This window comes from Rattus norvegicus, chromosome 8 (assembly GCF_036323735.1).
Source record: "Rattus norvegicus strain BN/NHsdMcwi chromosome 8, GRCr8, whole genome shotgun sequence".
Lineage (NCBI taxonomy): Eukaryota > Metazoa > Chordata > Mammalia > Rodentia > Muridae > Rattus > Rattus norvegicus.
Window position 1 is genome coordinate 29,257,012 of NC_086026.1, and position 19,748 is coordinate 29,276,759.

At 46.8% G+C, this 19,748-nt stretch overlaps 1 protein-coding gene across 4 annotated transcripts in view; it reads right to left on the reverse strand.

Annotated features, from left to right (window-relative positions):
- Rp9 (RP9, pre-mRNA splicing factor) overlaps positions 1-19,748 on the reverse strand; it is a 62,648-nt gene that overhangs the window by 38,448 nt on the left and 4,452 nt on the right. For 3 of the 4 annotated variants that reach the window (XM_039081716.2, XM_039081715.2, NM_001108756.1), the window contains exons 2-5: positions 14,073-14,103; positions 12,715-12,844; positions 9,083-9,174; positions 3,873-3,934 (exon numbers count right to left, since the gene is read on the reverse strand). In XM_039081716.2, coding sequence (XP_038937644.1) covers positions 3,873-3,934; positions 9,083-9,174; positions 12,715-12,844; positions 14,073-14,103 — 315 coding nt within the window. Of the gene's footprint in view, positions 1-2,515; positions 3,057-3,872; positions 3,935-9,082; positions 9,175-12,714; positions 12,845-14,072; positions 14,104-19,748 lie in introns of those variants that run through there. The other variant, NM_001401177.1, reaches the window with a different exon arrangement.

Consider the following 19,748-nt stretch of genomic DNA (forward strand, 5'->3'; position numbering starts at 1 on the left):
TTCACTGCTGCGCCGTTTCTCCTGTCTGTCTCCAAATCAAATTACATTTAGTTAATTTATTTTGAGACAGGATCTCTCTAGTTAGCCCTGGCTGGCTTGGAACTTGCTATGTAGATCATTCTGACCTTGAACTCAGAGAGTTCAAGAATTCAGAGAGATGAACTGTTTCTGCCTCCTGAATGCTGGGATTAAGGCATAAGCACAACACCTGACTAAAATTTTATTTTACTTATTCTATGTGTCTGAATATGCCTGCCTGCATGTATGTATGTACAACATACATGTGTGGTGTGCCTGATGCCCATGGAGCTCAGAATAGGGCATGGGTTCCCTGTGGCTATGAGCCACTGTGTACATGCTGGTAATCAAACCCCAGTTTTCTGCAAAACAAGTATTCTTAACCATGCTGAGGTGACTCCAGCCCACCCCACTGTGGTAGGGTTGTCGTCTCTGCAACCTTTATGGGCTGCAGGGAGACGACCTGAAGGAGGCGAGGTGGCGGCTTGGTTCAACCTGACCCAGTAGCCTGTGTTTGTTCATGAGTCTGACTCGAGTGGTGTATTTAAGTACAGTATAGTTTGGTGGTAACTAACTCAGTCCCATGTATGACAAAGTGTGCTTAAGTCTCCTTGAGGACAGATCAGATGTGTCTATCAAAACTATTTGTGAAGTCCATAAAGATGGGTTCTGCAGATTGACTGAGAAAAACAAATGTTCTAAAAGGGTCTCCATGAGGGCCTGATGCTGGCCCCCACGGAGGGTCCCACAGATGGTGAGCTCGCCAGGCTAGAAAGCACACGTGCCCCAGGCTTCTGGGTGGGTAACAGGGGTTGCACTCCTTCCCTTGAAGGAACAATCTTATGTGCTATAATTCCAGGCTCTCTAGTCCTAGTGGTAGAGCAAAGACCCCCTCAGGACCTCCTGCCCTGGGTCTTTACTTTAAGACTTCCTATGTGGCGATTGGAGAAGTGGCTCACTTGTTCAAGAGTGTGTGCTGCACACCTTCAATCCCGGCAGTCGGAAGGCAGAGGCCAGCCTGGTCTCCAGAGTGAGCTCCAGGATACACAGAGCTACACAGAGAAACCATCCTGAAAACCCAAAACAAAGAGTGTGGACAGTTTTGACCCAACAACAACCACCCCCAGCTTCTCTATTTGTGGCACGAACCCTGACCTCTGCCATAGCCAGTCTTCACTACGGGTGCTTGGCTGGGCTGTGATTATGCAACATGAGATAGGAATTTACAGATGTGTTTGGACTACAGCTTACTACTCGGTCTACTGCTTCCCTTGGGTTTATTTCCCGCCCTTTTCTGAGTTAGCCCCTCTGTGAAGACCTTGACTCCTGGCCATAGATAGAGTGCAGCGCAGATGTACAAATGTCTTCACTGTTACAGGGAGCTCCACCCTCAAGTCAGTGAATGAGGACGGGACGTGAGTGTGCAGATTTCTTTCTTTTCTGGCTTTTCAAGATGGGTGCCCTTAGCTGTCCCGGAGCTCACTCCGTAGAGCAGGTTGTTTTACTTTTTTTTTTCTTTTTTTCGGAGCTGGGGACCGAACCCAGGGCCTTGCGCTCGCTAGGCAAGCGCTCTGCCGCTGAGCTAAATCCCCAACCTTGTTTTACTTTTTGAAACAAGATCTCACTTGGCAGCCGTGCTGGTTGGTCTCCCTTCTTGGTGCTGGGACTGATGGTATGTGACACCATGGTCAGCTCTTTTGTTCTTGTATCATAGAATGGAATCTACATAAAACAAGGGCTGGCAGGCTGCGTAGTAACAGTAGTGCCAGCCAAGCCACACTTACAAGGCAGCAAGTACTTGATACTACGAGGTCCCTTTCAGACTGTTAATTTTTAAAAGCCAAGAGAATGACAGTTAGCATGTCAGGCCATTTGTACATAAGCAGCCCGGGCTGGAGATACAGTTCAGTCTGCAAGAGCTTGTCTTGCAAGCATCAGGATTCACATGAAAAGCCAAGCATCATAGTGTTGTGTCCTTGTAATTCCAGTGCTAGGGAGGTGAGACAGGAGAATGCATGCATACACACACACACACACACACACACACACACACACACACACACACACACACACACACATCCTATATACACTAGCATCGTGGCAAATGCTTTTAATCTCAGCACTTGGTAAACAGGCAGGCAGATGTCTATGACTTTAAAGGCAGCCTGTCTACATAGCCAGCTCTAGGCCAGACAGAGCTATATAGTCAGACCTGTCTCAAAATGAAACAAAACATCCTTTATATTATGTTGATGGCATATGAGATCTTTTCTTTAAAAATAAAGGTCTTGCTGCTTGGCCTGGGCCAGCTGTGAACTCGGCAATCCTTCTGCATCAGTCTCTTCCAGAGCTGGGACTGGAGACATGTGCATACACTTAAGTCTACGTGAGATATTTCTGAAAAACTTCAATGCAAACTGGTAAGCCAACTGGAATTGGGGTGAATAAAAGGAGTATGTAGCGTTTAGACTTGTCTGTGATAATAACAATGACTACATTTAAAAAATAAAACAAATTTTATTATCCCAAAGCACAGAGAAGGGTGAAGCCTTATGCTCATGGAGAATGAGTTACCACACCATGGAGGGCAAACGCCGTGGCAGTGCCCCAGAGTGCTTCTTCTGAGTCTTTCATCACCTCCCACTGCAGGCGGCTAGGAAGGCACCCACAGACACAAGTGACCATCAGGGGAGAGGACCTGGCGCCATGTGGGCAGCTGCACCGGGGAGCCCACCTGCTCTGCGGTGGTCCCTCAGCACCAGGAGGCAGTGAGGTGCCCGTCCCTCGCTTTCGGTGGCTCTGTCCTTTGGTCTGTGGATGGTGCTGAGGATGCCACCATCAGCTGTCACTTTGAGTCTGAGCTCTCATGAGACTTGGAAGCCTTGTGCTTGCGTTTCTTCTTCTTTTTCTTCTCCTTCTTCCGTTTCTTGTGCTTCTCTTTCTTCTTCCGTTTCTTGTGCTTCTCTCTGTCTCCCGAGGAGCTGCTGCCATCGTCGTCTGAGGTGGAGTCCTCCAGCAACTGCTTCAACTGCTGGATCCTACACAGACCCCAGAACAACCATTCACTGGAGCAGCACGGAGTAGTGAATCTCGGGCAACTGCCTCACTAAGACAAGCCCTTTCATTGTACTGAATATCCATGCTTGCTCCCCAGGCCCTCGGGACTCCTAGCAAATCACACGTACTGAGCCAGCCCACTGTTCACAGGAGTGCGGATTCTCAAGATCTACAATACAGCCAGTTAGAGACAGACCTATCTGTTCTCTGTGACGGGGTCCATGTATTCCAGGCCTCAATTCAGATCCAGCCAGGAATGACCTTGACCTTCTAATCCTCCTCCCTCCCCTAGTGATGGTGGTATAGGTGTGCAACATAATATCTGGTATATGCAATACTGGGGATCAAACCCAACCCAGACTTCATACATGCTACCAGCTGAACCACAACTCCCTTCCTTAATCTTGTCTAAAAACAAAATTAACAAAAACTCAGACTTTCAATGATACTGAACGTAGTCTGAGCCCCAGAGAGTCAGCCATGCAAGGTGTCATAGCATACGAGGGGTCACCTTAGCACTCCAGAGACTGAGGCCAGCTTGGCCTACATGCTGAGACACTGTAGACACACACACACACACACACACACACACACACACACACACACACACACACACACACAGAGCACAGTGTGATTGTTCACAACTCAAGGCATGCCCACTGCTTAGTTTGGGAACTGTAGTAGAACCTGGCCTGCTCATAACCCCAGCATCTGTCTTGCTCCCAGTGCTGTTTACAACACCGTAGTTTCAGACTTCAAGGGGACATTCATTGGTAGCGATCGATGGGCAGCCTTACCTTACATCCTTTTCATGTCTTTTATTCTCTCGAATGATGTCATACATGGGATCTTCATGTGCCTTAAGGGTTACAGAGGGTTACAGGCTGGTTAGTTACTGTGGATTGCTTACTATGTAAAAATTAGACCTCTATGTATGGAAACCATATTTGATGCAGATTTTGTTGTTGTTGAATTTGTCACTCTTCTTTATTCAAACCTGGACCTCCTTCAAGCTGGCAATGGAGCTCAGACTGGCCTTGAAATTTTAATCATCCCTTCCTGGCCTCCTGAGTGCCGAGATTACGGCTAGCTTCCTGTAGCTTGATGACAGATTGATCAGCATCTGTGTCTTTTCTCAACCTGTAAGATCTTACTACATAGCTCAGGCTGGCTTTGAACTTGCTGAGGTGCTGCAGGTGACCTGGAAGTCTTGACCCTCGGCTTCCACCCCTGCAGTGCTGGATCACCACTGCGTCCAGCTTATCTCAAGACAAGGCCTCACTCTGCTATCCAGGATGACCGCACACTATGTTGATCCTGCTTCAGTCTCCAAAGTGCTGGGATCTCAAACAGAAACCATGGCACCTACTGCATGTACATTGTAATCCCTTTAAAAGTCTGTAATTGTTTGGTTTTTGGAGACAGGGTCTCACTACATTTTGAAACAGTTACTGGATAACCTTCTAACTCACTATGTAAACCAAGCTGCCTCCTAACTCTGGGCAATCTTCCTGCTTCAGCCTTTTGAATATGGAGATCACAGCTGTGTGCCACCATACTCAGACTTTATTGCTGTAAATATGTTAAGGACACAAAACACTTCTCCAAATAGAATATACAGGAAATAATTGAACATTATTTCCAGGGTCTGGAGAGAGCACTCAGTGGGTAAGAGCACTGACTGCTCTTTCAGAGGTCCCAGCAACCATATGGTGGCTCACAACCGTCTGTAATGGGATCTGGCACCCTCTTTTGGTGTGTCTGCAGACAGATACAGTGTACTCACATATGTTAAAACAAAAGAACCTGGGGGCTGGGGATTTAGCTCAGTGGTAGAGCACTTACCTAGGAAGCACAAGGCCCTGGGTTCGGTCCCCAGCTCCGAAAAAAAGAACCCCCCCCCCCAAAAAAAAAGAACCTTTAAAGAATGGCTCTAACTTATGGCAATTCTGCTTCTGTGCTAGGATTCCAGGCAGGAGACACCACCGTTGAGGCTGGTAAGCACACAGGTTAGCTTACAAACATGGGACTCCCTTGCTTTGGGCTGTGATTTGCCAGCCTATACACATGCCCTGCTCTAGAAAATGAAGCAAGGTCCTCTTCCTGCTTATGACCTCCCAGCACACACAGATTCTGTCTAATGTCCAGCCTCAAATGTAGAGAGCCAGTTGGACCTAGACAGGTTTTGGGTTCATGTGTAATAAGAAAAAACTTTTTTGTTGAGACAGGGATTTTCAGTGTAGCCCAGGCTGGTTTTGAATTCAGAGAGACGCTTGCCTGTCTTCCGAGTGCTGGGATTAAAGGCACACAGCACTATGCCTGGCCCCTGAGTGATCTGTTTGGGAGAATCCTTAGTTACTATCTTATGCCTGTTCACAATATGTGCACATACGATTAAATTATGGGACATGGGAAGGGACAAGCTGGGTAAAAGCAAAATGGTTAATTGACTCAATCTATCCAACAGAGAACCACTCTATTCCTGTAGTGACCAAACCTGTCCTTCAGACCCCATAAAGAAGCAACAGGCAAGCACCTTGACTCATGTGCCCGTATCAATCTTCTTGTTGTTGTTTGTTTGTTTGTTTGTTTGTTTGAGGCAGGGTCTAACTATGTAGCCAGAGTTGGCATAGAATTTTCTATGTAGACCAGGATGGACTTGACCTCAAGAGCTCTTCCTGTCCCTGCCTCTTGACTGCTAAGATTAAAGGTGTGCGACCACGCACAGCCGTCCGGTGTCAGTGTCGGCAGTTTGTTCTTTCCTAACCTGTACTGCTGCTTTGGTTTGAATGACATATTCTTGTTCTTTGCCAATCTGTGTGTGCTTTTATGTGTTTTTAAACAGCATTTTGGTTTTTATATAAGTACACATGTATGCCATATATGTGGGGTGTCTATAGAGGCCAGAATTGGGCATCAGATCCCCTGGAACTGGAGTCACAGAAAATGTAAGCTGCCTGACGTGGGTGCTGGGAAAGGAACTCAGGTGCTCTGGAAGAGCGAGTGCCTTTAACCACTGAGCCATCTCTGCAGTCACATTACTATTGTGTGTGTGTGTGTGTGTGTGTGTGTGTGTGTGTATACATGCACACAAAAATGTCTACATGCTTGTATGCCACTGTGTGCTTATGGGATCAGAGGACAACTTTCAGAAGTCTCTTTTTCCTTCCGCCCTTGGGTTCTGGGGCTCAAACCCAGGGCCAGGCTTGGCAGCAAACGCCTCTCCTTGCTGAGCCCAACATTCACTCTTAAACAAGATGCTAAGAATATAGAAACAGGGGCCAGCGAGAGGGCTCAGTGGCTAAAGACACAAGTGTCAGCAAGACTGCCACCTGAATTCGATCCCTAAGACTCATGTGGTAGGTGAGAACTGACGCTTATCAGGTTGCTCCACCTCCACATGCGAGTGCCGTGGCAAATTCACACACACATACACACCAGTATCAAGAAAAATCAGGGGGTTGGGGATTTAGCTCAGTGATAGAGCGCTTGCCTAGCAAGCACAAGGCCCTGGGTTCGGTCCCCAGCTCCGAAAAAAGAAAAAAAAGAAAAGAAAAAAAAAAAAAAAAAAAAAAAAGAAAGAAAAATCAGGAAAAAAAGAGAAAGATCCACGGAAACTCCTAGTCCAGAACTGACCGCTGGTGGCAGTACTACTACTGAAAGACCTAAGCGCTTAGAAACCCAGGCTGAGGTGTGCACAGTGCTTGTCGAGGCTACTCAAAGCCCTGGGTTTGCTCCCCAGAATTTTAGAAACTAGGCACGGTGGCATACATCACATCCGTAATCTCAGTTTGTTGGAGGTGAGGCAGGAGGATCAAAACTTCAAAACTTCAGGGTCATCCTCAGCTATACAACCTGACCCTCTATTCAAAACCAAGCAAGCTGCAGAGCAAGGGTAGAGCTGAGGGTTGTAAGCAGAGGCAGGAGAGTGAGCATCTTGAGGTCATCCTCAAACCGGCCTGAGCTGCCTATGGATTACAGGCCCGTGATCACTTAAGGCTGCCTTAGGTGAAAAGAACAGATAGTACTTGTCACCCCGAGGGGAGTCTGCAAATCTCCCGTACCTGTGGGCTGCTCTGGGGAGGCAAGCTTAGACCTGACAGTTAACAAGCTGTCAGGGCGTGGAGGAGCTCTGCTCCACCACAGCCTCTCCCCATCGATGGTCTGCCTCACACCAGGTCAGACGCTCCACATCAGGGGGCTGTGATGGCGTTTGTAACCTCAGCACGGGGGAGGCTGTGCAAGAAGGATCCTGGGCTGGGGATTTAGCTCAGTGGTAGAGCGCTTACCTAGGAAGCGCAAGGCCCTGGGTTCGGTCCCCAGCTCCAAAAAAAAAAAAAAAAAAAAAAAAAAAGAAGGATCCTGAGTCTGAGGTCACCCTGGGATACACAGGGAAATCCTGTACAAAAAATGACTGGAGTCAACTCTGGACTGAGACTGAGGCAGGGTAAGTCTCTTCTTAGAAGCTGTTTCCTCAGGAATCATCACAGCAACAAATAAGCCCTTGGCTCAGCCACAGTGCTGCAAATAATATGTAAAAATAAACATAAAAATCTATTGTTCACCAGGCACATTTACTGTTAACTCCTGGTATACGTGTAGAGTTTGAGGCGTAAGATACCTGCAACAGAGTCTCTCGTGTAGCCCTGGCTGGCCTGGAGTGTGCTCTGGATATTATATTAAGCTGTCCTCAAGCTCAGAAGTCAGTGTCTTGCCTCTGAAGGTGTATGGTGCCATTTGCAGCCACAGGCTGTTTTCACTCAGGTTGCACTGCTCTTGGCTGGCCTTCCAGAGCTCTCCATCTTATTCACTGAGGCAAGGCATCTCAGCTGCACCCAGAGCCCCTAAGACAGCTATTCCAGCCAGCTGTTTCCACAGGGATCTGTACCCTCTGAGCACTAGCAGGCTGCTATGCCTGCCTAGGATTTACATGGATGGGAGAGATTCATCCACTCTTGGGCTGTGCTTACTTGGCAACAGCTTTTTTCCACTGAGTCCCCTGCCTCGTCCCTGGGGAGTGTCTTGTTTTGGGAGACAGGCTGTTGCTATAGGCTCCAAGCTTGCCTCATCCAGGGCCTTCCTGACACTTCTGAGTACTGGACTGCAGCACTGGCCCGGTTGGCCCCATCTTAGATACACTAATAGCCTTAGCACGCTCACACAGAGCCTGCCTGACTTGGCAGACTTAGTAACTGGATATGAATGCGCACCTCTGAGAGCTGACTCGTGAGGACAGTGAGGAGACAAGGGAGCTGTCCAGTATCATCTTAGTAACTACACACGTCCAGCTCAAAAGACATGTCTAAGGCTCCATGGACTGGGGAAAATCCCTCACTGGAGTAATAAGATGTGAAGTTAGATACAGTAAATTACAAAGGGGGCTGAGCACACGCTGTCGGCTCTGAGAGAGTGAGCCCGGTTCCTAAGGTGAGGATCTGCTTTGCTCTGTCTTTTCCTGCAGTGCTGTCTGTGGCTTGAGCTCAGGGTCTGCATGTGCTAGGCAATTACACCAGCGCTGCACAGATCCACCTCCAGCCCGAGACAAGAGCCTCCTAAGTAGCTCAGGTTAGTCCCAGTTCTCACATCTCACACTGCTGACCCCCGAAATAGAGAAAGAACACTTTTACTTGTAGTCTTTTACTCCTTTTTCTTTTTTTCTCTTCTGAGACAGGGTCTCATATAGGCCAGGCTGGCCTCAAACTCACTGTGTAACCAATGCTGACTCTGAACTCACAGTCCTGCTCCCGTGTCTCCCAAGTGATGGTGTCACCAGCATGCGCTGTCACGCTGCCTTAGTGCGGTGCTGCAGCTGGAGCCAAGGGCTCTGCACGCTAGGCGAGCGCTCTGTCAAAGCAGCCACACGCTGCACAACAGGCGTGTTAACATCTGATAGCGTGGCTGGGCGGCTTCCGAGAGAGGGCATTTCCAGAGGAGTTCATTACGGACCTCCCAGCTAACATTCACATTGGTGCAGCTGTGAGCAGTAACAGAGCAGGGTCTTACTTACAACACGGAACTGCTCTAACTTCTGGTTGCCTTTGATAAAGAAAGGGCATTCTTTGTCGCCTGTTCGATGGCCATACCGTTTGCAACGCCAACCTGAAACCACAGAAAGACGATTCTGTCAGACTATGCAGCTCGTCTCATTGAGGTAATGCTTCAGTAGATTCAAGTGTTTCATTAGACTCCATTCTAACATACACAGCATTAATGGATGAAACCATGAAGGTCCCAGAAAACAATGAAGGCCAACTAACTGCTTCCTTCCACATCTTGAATCTTGTCAGGTCAGGAGCAAATGCTCCATCATCAAATCTTACGAAGCAATGCATTGCAAAAGTATGAAATGCGAGTTACTCGGGGTGCTTCACGAAGTTTTACAGAAACAGGGTCAATGGTGGTTCCCAGCACTGACATGGTGGCCCACAACCACCTGCAACTCCAGGTCCAGGGGATCCATTTTGGCCTCCATGGGCTGCTGTGGTAAACATGAACTCATGCAAACACACACACACACACACACACACACACACACACACACACACACACACACACACGAAAATAATTAAAAGGAGAGGAGTACTCTTTTTATTTGTGAAATGGCTCTGATTCTGAGGACTAGGGGTTTAGGTAGTGAGAGAGAATGGCTCAGAGTGCTCAAGGCTATGGCCAACATCTCAAAAACAGTGTCTTCTTGGGCTGAGTAAACCTTGCCTGAGGTGGCATATGCAATCTTGGAAATGTGCAGAATGAGGTCTGAGCTCCCTAGAAACATACCCACACGAGACTATCACTGTTTGATTGTCTCAAAGATTCCTGGTAAGGCCACACCTCTAAGTTGCTGTCATTACTTGACTTAAACACATCACCCACTCTATAGGAAAGACAACCTTTCAGAATATTAGCTGAAAATAATGGCTGGTTTTAAGTCAATTTGACACAAACTAGTCATTTTGGAAGAGGGAACCGCAGTTGGGAAACACCTTTGGGTTGCCAGTAGGCATTTTCTTGATTTAGTAGTCGATAGAGGAGAGTACAGGCTGACTGTGGGTGGGGCCCCTTCTGGGCTCAGCAGATTGTTCTGAATCGAATTAGAAAGCAGGCTGAGCAAGCCAAGGAGAGCTGGCCAGTAAGCAGCAGCAGAGGCCTTCTCCACAGCCTCATTATCAGCTCCAACCTCTAGGTTCCTACCCTGTTTGAGTTCCCGCCTTGATTTCTCGGTAGACTGTGACTTGTGTCACATAAGACAAAGAAACACTTTCCTGCCCAAGCAAACTAAGACACATCCTCAGGCTGCTTATCAACCCGGCAAATAAGAACCCAGTCAAGCACTTAAAAACACCAGGGACTGAAACACTCAAAAGAGGCTCTTGGAAGTCCTGACAGGACCCTGATTATGCAAATGCACTGGGAGGATGGTAGAGACCCAGTTCCCTTACTGCATTGTGACCTGAGGCCTGGGAAGGTAGAGCCATGTGTGGTGATGCACATCTGTAGGCTTTTAGCTGCTCAGGAGGCTGTGGCAGGAGGGTTAGACCACACAGCAAGACGCACATGTGTACACACACACACACACACACACACACACACACACACACACACACACGCTCACTCTTCCCCGATAAAGGTAGGTTTCTTGGATTAATGTGGTTGAAGAATTACTTGACAAATTATTAGCTGACCACAGCTAACTGGACACACGCTTTAGAGAACACACACTCTAGAGTTGTTCCAGGAAAGTTACTAAAGGTGCACAAGTGGCTAAGGAATGTTTGTGTAACACACAAGCAGTACAGGTCATAAAGATGCCACACCAGCTGCTCAGACCCTCCGAAGCAGCATCAGAATTCTGTCATGATATCATCATTTGAAAATCAGAAGAGGGGCTGGGGATTTAGCTCAGTGGTAGAGCGCTTGCCTAAGAAGCGCAAGGCCCTGGGTTCGGTCCCCAGCTCCGAAAAAAAAAAAAAAAAAAAAAAGAAAAAGGAAAATTAGAAGAAAATGGGTTTGATTCCCAGTTTCTACATAGTGGTTCACAGCCATCTCTATCCCTAAGCCCAAGCCCTGGGGAATGTTCTGACTTCCGAGGGTGCCTGGCAGGCATGTGGTACACACACATCCACGCAGGCAAAAAACACTTGCATGTTTAAAAAAAAATGACTCCATCTCTGAAAACCATATAGTGGTACAGGTTTAACTTACCGACAGTCTATGGGGAGACCAAGGCAGGAGGATTGAGAATTCAAAGTCACCCTGAGACCAGGTGTGGAGACACACTTTTGTTTGGATTCACTCTGTAGATGAGGCTGGCCTTGAACTCTTGAGCTCTGCCTGCTTTTGCTTCCCAGGTGCTGGGACTGAAGGTGTGAGCCACCATGCTCAGCAAGGGGCTCGCATCTTGGCTCCCAGCACTGAGAGGCAGAGGTAGGTGTTTCAATGTGAGTTCAAGGCCAGCCTGTTCTACAGAGTGAGTTCCAAGACAGCCAGGGCTACACAGAGAAACCCTGTTTCAAAGAACCAAAACAAACAAAAACAAAACACACACACACACACACACACACACACACACACACACACACACACACACACAAAGAAAAACCCAAAAAACAAAAACAAAGGAAAACAAACAAACAAAAAACAAATACAAGAAGCCCAGCCTGGCGATGTGGAGATGGGCCACAATACGTATGGACAGCTCTACCTGTCCAGAGCCAGTGGCCTGTGGTCACTTTTGTTAGGTTAACACCACTCAACAACACCGGCAGCTGGGGAGCAAAGCTCTGATGCATTCCTTGCTCCTATGGTGTCTCTTACGGGATGCTCTTTTTGTTGATGTAGTCCCACTCCCCTGCCATGCCTAGGGAAAGATCACTGGATTTGAAGTCAGCAGCCCTGGAGTTTGGTCAGCCATACAGCTCAGCCTGTAACAGGATTTGCCCTGGAGCTCACATTGCAGGAGTTTGAGAGCCAACCCCCACAGGGTCTCCTCTGACCTTCACATGTATCCTATGGAAACTACAACAGATACACACAGGAATTAGTAATGATAAATAAAAATCTAGGGACTGGAAAAGCACTCATCTGACATGGGCAGTGCCCTAGTGTTGATCAGTTGATCCCTATAGCAATATTGACACAGACACATGGACAGACAGACAGACACAGTGTGAAGAGAACAAGCTAAGTGGAAGAGGTATGTACTGTGAAGTATGGCTTATAGCCTGTGTGTACAGAGGAATGCTGTAGTTTAGATCTGACTTGTCCCTCAAAGGTTCCTGTGTTGAAAGCCTTATCTGCAGTGTAGTAGTGTAGGGTAGAGGACTCTAAGATGTGGCGCTTAGCGCTTAGAGGCAGGTTTCAGTCATGGGGACTAAATCGTCATGAATGAGAGAATGACTGTTAGGTCTGGAGTGACTGTACGCCCATCTCATCACTCCCTATGCGTGCTCCCTTCCGCTTCTCCACCATGTATGACGTAAGCAGGGAACCCAGGCCAGAATGCTGATGCTGTGCTCTGTAGACCCTGCAGCCCTCAGAACTGTGGGCCAAATAAACTTGATGCTGAGTTACCCACCCTCTGCACCTTGTTTAGTAGAAGACAGACTGCCAGAGACATCACCCAAGCCCCTGCACACTCACACTGCATAACTTTGACCTCTCTCCCCAGCGGCATCCAAAGTCCTTTAGTCGGAGCATGAGCCAGAAACTCCCTGGCGTGCTCATTGCCGGGCACGTCTGGTATACAGTCTTCTGGCTTCGTCTCATCCTCCTACAGGAAGATAAAGTGTGTAACCAACAGGACAAAACCAGAACCAAAACCAAACTGAAACCAAAACCCAAGAAACTGAAACCCAAACAGGACTCTGTCCTTGCTTCCTGCTTGTGAGGCTACTGATGTCCGGCTTCCTCTCACTCTGTGACAAGGCCCACCAGAAGAGCACTGCAGAGGCGAAGCCTCAGTGAGACAACAGCTAGAGAAGCAGCCCGGCCTCTACCGCAGCAAAGTCCTATGAGGCTCCAGGTCCACGCAGGAATGACTTGTGACCTCCACGCACTAACATAAAATGCATCAGAAAGGTTTCATTTTTTCAGTCTGTGGATGGAGGAAAGGCAGTCTAGAACACTAGAGGTAGATCGTCACATGAAAACAGCTCTAAAAAAGTGACACCTCGGGGAAGGCAAATTCTTCCCAGCCTCAGGAGTCTGTCCTACCTTCTCTCTTAAAGGTCACTGTGTCTCTGATGGGGGTTTTCACCATTGTAGAACTGTATTTAGAACTGGAGTATTTCTTTACGTTCTGGTTTGTTAAAACATTTCTTTTACTGAAAGTCTTTTGGGCTTTGCCTGCTTCTTGAGTCACCTCCTACTGAAATACCCAGTTTCTGTTGCTAGGCTGCAGGGGGTCCCTGCCCTCATCACTGTAGTCCATGTCCTCTCAGGCCTCTTCACAGACTCCCTGAGCGGAGGGTGCTCAAGACTCCAAGCCCAAATGTACTGAGGAGATGGCTGCGTGAGGAAGACAAGAAAAGCAGACAGCAGAGCTTCGAGAGATACCAGGGCAGTTCCTTGGGACAGGGAATGAGGGCAGATTAAACTTCTAGGAAGGCATAGCCTTTGTGACAAGTTCACAATTAGGGTTACGTGGTATCTGTAGGAAAACCCCTACATGATGTTTCATCTGAGGCACTGGTTCTCAGCCTGTGGGACTACGACTTCCTTGGGTCTGAATGACCCTTTCCTGGGGTCAACTAAGACCATTGGAAAACACAGACACTTTAGATTCACAACAGTAACAAAGTTACAGTTATGAGGCACCAATGAAAATAACTTTATGGTTGGAAGTCACAGCAGGAGGAACAATGTTAAAGTGTCACAGCGTTAGGAAGGTTGGGAAACACTGATACAAGGAGATTGAAAAAAAAAATCACATGATTTTTCTCCACACCATCACTAAGCTCACAGTCATTTAATAGAGCAGTCAAACATACGGTGCTTACCTTAATAAACCCGGGGGGAGGTTTCTCGTAACTGGAAAATGAAACAGAGAAAGCCATCTTCATCAAACGGGCCAACAGAAAACAGCGCACACCCATCCACACAGAGCAAAGAGAGGCTTGCTGCAGATTAGAACCAACCGCCTCAGAGGCTCCCCGCCACACCCAGCCGTGTCAGACACTAGCCACAGCCCCACGGTATCTACAGTATGACATCAGACTCATGATGCTTGTCTTTGGGGCAAGCAGCAGCCCAGGAGGAAGAGTGATGCTCAAAGAACACTTAGGCTCCTCAAGATTCCTATGGACTCCACGGTGATACAGGTACTTCATTCAGTCTGTGCCTCTCCTCTCTAAACCCTGGGGACTGCTCACTGATGGACGGCCAGAAGGGACAAGGATGTATGTTTTCTTTGTTCTCTTATGCACAGCCTAAGGGGGTCCTCAGATTTCCCCTTTCCTGCTCTGAAATGTAGAAGTAGCTTGGTAGGGAACAGCATAGGTTGCTTTCTGTTGCTGTCACCAACACCATGACCAAATGCAACTTGGAGAGGAAAGGTTTTACGTCAGCTCGCAGGTTAGGTTAGGTTATCACTGACTGAAGCTAAGGCAGGAACAGAAGCAGAGACCATGGCTCGTTCTCCCTGGCTTGCTCACACTGCTCTCTTACGCAACCAGTGTCTGAGTGTGGAACTGCCTGCAGTGGGTAGGCCTTCCACACTCATCACATCAAACTATGTCTCCAGACCTCCCACAGGCCAGTCTGACGGTGGCAAATCCTCAGCTGAGCTTCTGTTTTCCCAGGTGACTCTAGTTTGTGTCAAGTTGACAAAACGAACCAGTATTAGAAATGCCGTGAATCCAGAGCCTTGAAAGGCCAGGGCAAGATGCATCCCCTGAAGGTTGTACAGTAAATGGCTGGGTGGGATCAAAATTAGCTTCTTAGACTGGTATAGGACCTCTTCCAAAGCAGACATTTAAAACATTTTCAAAAGGGAAGGTATGCTGTGACACAAGACCAACTCAGCAAAGCCAATAAAAATCCGGGTCACTTGGCTAGATGGCACAGTCCACCAGCAGCCATTCATTACAGTATCAACAAAGTCTCAAGCATCAGGACTAAAGGAACTTGCTAGTAAAGTACATGAATCTCCACATCCATCACTGGGCTACAAGTGTTGAACAAACACCATGTGGCCAATCATAACAAGGTCCAAACGCACCAATAAGATGCATCTTAACACTGTAAAGGAATGTGATACAATTACAGATTCTGAAATTTGTTATTACTAGCAAAAAGTGTTCCACGAAAGTGTATTGTATAGGTTTTTTTGGTAAGTTTAAAGTGAGGTGATCAGTACTTATTACCAGGACAAATAAATTCATACATTCAAAAAGATACTACACCTCAAAGTATCATTCCAGTGCTAAGTAAAAGAGATTCAGAAAGTAAAATAAAATTGTTCCCACCGTGACAGTTAGCCAAACCCAGACTGGCCGAGTGTGGTGCTGTGCACCTTTAATCTCAGCTCTCGGGAGTTGAGACCTCTGAGTTCTAGACCAACCAGGATTACAGGGTGAGAGCCTGTACCAAAAAAGCCAAAAAGGAAAGAAATATGGGACTAAGAGGTGGGCACCTCAGTGGAAGAACATTAACCTATCATGTACAAGGCTTTGATTCCCAGTACTGGGAACAAAACAAGAACTCTCCACCCCAAACATCAAACCTGCATTTGGATGGAGGTATGATTTGGTAGTATAACCTGGCCTGTAGGCTGAATCTCCAGGACTAATGTTAAAAAGGAAAAATATACAAACAGGTTAAAAAAAAGACATTTATATTTTCTATTTTTTATTTATTGTTAATTTTAAATTAATTTAATCTGTTACTTTAAATTTAAAATTGATAGCTTTGTTATTGTTTGAGACAGGGCCTTATTCTATAGCCCAGGCTAAACTTGAACTTATGATAATCATTCTGCCTCAGTCTCCTGAGTGCTGAACTCCATATAGGTGTAGCAAACTTCTGTGGTTAGCTCTTATATGATTTAAAAACAGTAGTTAAGATCTATTTTGTACCCTGAGGTTTTGCTATGATATCACTGAACATGTACCAAGTTGTTCTGAAGAATAAAACAGACAGACTAGGTAGGAAGGAAAAACACCTGAAGTGGACTCAGAACTCATTCATAAATACATGGATGGATGTTTTCTGAGGCGGAGTCTCTCCCATACATCTAGCTGGCTTCACAGTCACCATTTCTCAGTCTTCTGAGTGCCAGTTTACAGCCAGGAGTCTTTGGGAACAACTCATTAAATCTTTATACTCTGTGAAGTACTTTAAATTACTTTTCAAAAATTAGCATGTATGTCTGGGCACTACATGTATGTCTAGTGTCTGAGGGGTCAGAGTAGGGCATCAGCTCTGGTACAGATAGTTGTGAGCTACTATGTGGGTGTTGGAAACTGAACCTGAGTCCTCTATACCATCTCTGTAGCCTCACTTCAAACTACTTTTGTGTTGACTGTTATTTGAAGGATTTATTTGAAGCATTGATTAAGTATACTCCATTCCACAAAACTTTCTGCAGCTGCCTCCAAGAAACTGCAGAGACAAGATGCCTGTTTGGTAGCTCCTGAGAAGCCTGAAGGATGGGTGGCAGACTCAGGTGCCTTCAGTAGCCTAAGGTCAAAGAAAGAGAAGTGGTGTGGAGACGGCTGAGACCTGAGGAGGCACGTCAGGACGAGCAAAGGAGTTCATCTATAAGAATCCACTGTGGTGCTTTTCATTCAACCTGGCTGACAGACTTACCACATACACATCTGTCTTCCTCCAAGAGCATTTAAAATGATAATGAGAAAATAATAAAGCCAAGATACCCCGAGTCCAAACAACAAACCTGATTTCAACAAATGTGGGGAAGGGAAAGAAGTTAAGAGACTTCTTTAGGTAGAAGCCAAGGCCTTCAGAAGGTAGTCTGGATACCAGAGGCTGAAGCTTTCTTTTCTCATGGCCAGGAAATTGCCTGTCCTACCCTTCAGCTTGGTTCTAAGTCTAGTACATTCTACTCCAGATTACTAGCAGCCAAACATACTGTCAACTTCAGGCAGAGGACAGAAGATGCTTGCCGAGAACTCTGAAGACCTAGAAAGTCTCCCTTTGCCGACACTGGACAGTCTCTTGATGAAAAGAGCACCCAGCAGCCTGTTCCTCTCTATGTTATGAGCTGGGTGTAGGGACACATGACTTTAGCTCCAGTGCTCAGGAGTCAGGTGAACTCTGTGAGTTCCAGGACACAAGGGCTACATTAAGTAGTTGTTTGGTCTATGTTATAATCCCAAAGAAGTAGGTTCTAATAACAGCAAAGGAATGACTCAACATCAGGACGGATGCACTTGACAGAGATCGAGTGAGGTCAAGCAGAAAGAGCTTCCTTTTTTTTTTTTCCGGAGCTGAGGACTGAAACCAGGGCCTCTACCACTGAGCTAAATCCCCAACCCCAAAGAGCTTCCTTCTTTTATGTCCCTTTTATGTGGATTGCCACCAGAAGATGTGGCCCAGACTTAGGGTGGGCGTTCCTACTTCAAATGACCTGATTAAGAATCTTTCACAGGTGTGCCCAGCTGCTTGGTTTTAGTTGATTCCAGATGCAGTCGAGATGACAAACAAGGATACATCACAAGTCTACCCCTTGTCACTTGACATCAGTTACATCACAAGTCCACCCCTTGTCACTTGACATCAATCACATTTCATTACGGCATGTTAAATGTATAGACGAAAAAAAATTAACCAGGTCAGGATTCCACCTGGCAGGATTTAACTATGCCAAGTACATCCACAAACACATTACACATTTTAGAACAGGTGTCACTATTCCTTGAGGAATGCTTAGTTTTACATTGCCTCCTAACTTGAATGTGATAATATCCACTGATACTCTCTCAATCAATGTACTACATGATGAAGAAATAAAGCAAAAATATAGCTTAAAATATGTGCATGTATGTACAAACATGCTTATAACAAAACAGGACTGAAATACTCTAGTCAATTATTATCTTAGTTTCTGCAACTGGTCAAGTGGTCTTAGCTGATATTTATAACTACCTTCCTCTCTACCCATTCTGCATTTCCTCCACCCTTGGCAAGCACCTCAGCAGGTCTTGGCTCTTTTCTTGGAGGAGTGACCCAAACCTTCATCCCTGAAGTCTGTGCCCTTTGTCATCCTGCCCGGATTAGGCTGTTGTAGTTCCTGTTGACTTTAATCACAGGACATGGCAGTACTAAGAGACGCCCTAGGGGAGCTCCTGCACTGCACATATACCCTCTCTTCCCTCCACTGTGGAGAGGTGATCCAATTTCCCCATGGTAGTCTGGATCAACCACCCCTCCTAACCCTGTTATTCCTTTCTTAGCCTGTTGGCTTCAGGGCATCAGAAGACAGAAGGACCAGGGGGAAAGTCTGAGCTTTCAGTTCAGTGGAATGTTTGTTGTGGCTCCAATGCTCAAACTTTTAGGCCAGCAGAATGTAAGATGTCAGAAGAGAAAGTAAAACATTCCCAGGAGGTCACTAGGGTAGCAGTGAGTGGAACCATTCTCATTTCACCCGTGGATCCTGGCTATGAGAGACCTTGCCACTCACTGGACTCTGACTCAAAGCATCTCCATCCTCTGGAGAACCTGCCAGCCCACCAGTCTGCTGACACCTAAGTCCTTAGTGTTTTAACTGTGTCTTCAAAAGGCCTGTTCATTACTCTCCTCAGGCAGCTGCTTCAGGGTGGTGGGAACACAGTAGAATGAGCTCACTGACAGTCTTCTCTGGCCATAAATCGGGTTCTTGGTCAGAAGCAATGCTGTGTTCAATACTGTGATAGCGGATAAAGCACTCTGCAAGCCCACAGATGGTAGTTTTGGCAGAAGCATTATATGCAAGAATAAATTTCTGCCCCAGTAAGAAAAAAAATGTTGGCCTTTCCATTTGGACCATTGGAAGTGGTCCATGGCCACCAGGTTACTGCCTAGTCATCCCAGGGAATGGTGCCATATTCGGGACCCACTCTTGTCTCTGCTACTGACAGATCTGGTACTCAGTAGCAGCTACAGCCAGGTTAGCCTTGATAAGTACAAGTTCATGTTGTCAAGCCCATTCATAACCTCTGACTCTGCCACGATGGCATCTGATTCACAGGCACATGGGCCAATGGCTGGTTAAGAGTGCAGAGCCATCCGTAAAATAATGCCTAGTTTTCTCTTCCTCAATCATAGGGCACACTGCATGAGCATACAGGTTCACTCTTGGGTGCAGAAGGCATTGTACTAGAACTAGAAACCATAGGCATTTGAGCAACTTCTTCACGCAATTTCCTTTGCCCTTGGGACCTGCTTGGGCCTGAGCATGTATAAAGCCTTCCATTTGATAATGATTGTTGCTGTGTAGGTCCAACTCTGTGTTGGTGGGTGAGATAACACCCAGTACATGATGGGCAGCTCGGTTACTTGGTAACTTGGTGACCCACTGTCAAATGTTAAGTTACTCATAATTCCCAGTAGCAGGCCAAGGGCTGTCTCTCAAAGGGAGAATACTGTCTGCAGATGATGGTAAAGCCTCGACTATGATTCACCTATAGGGCCTGCCGAGGGCTCCAAACAACACCCCATCTGCCGTGACCTCTCTA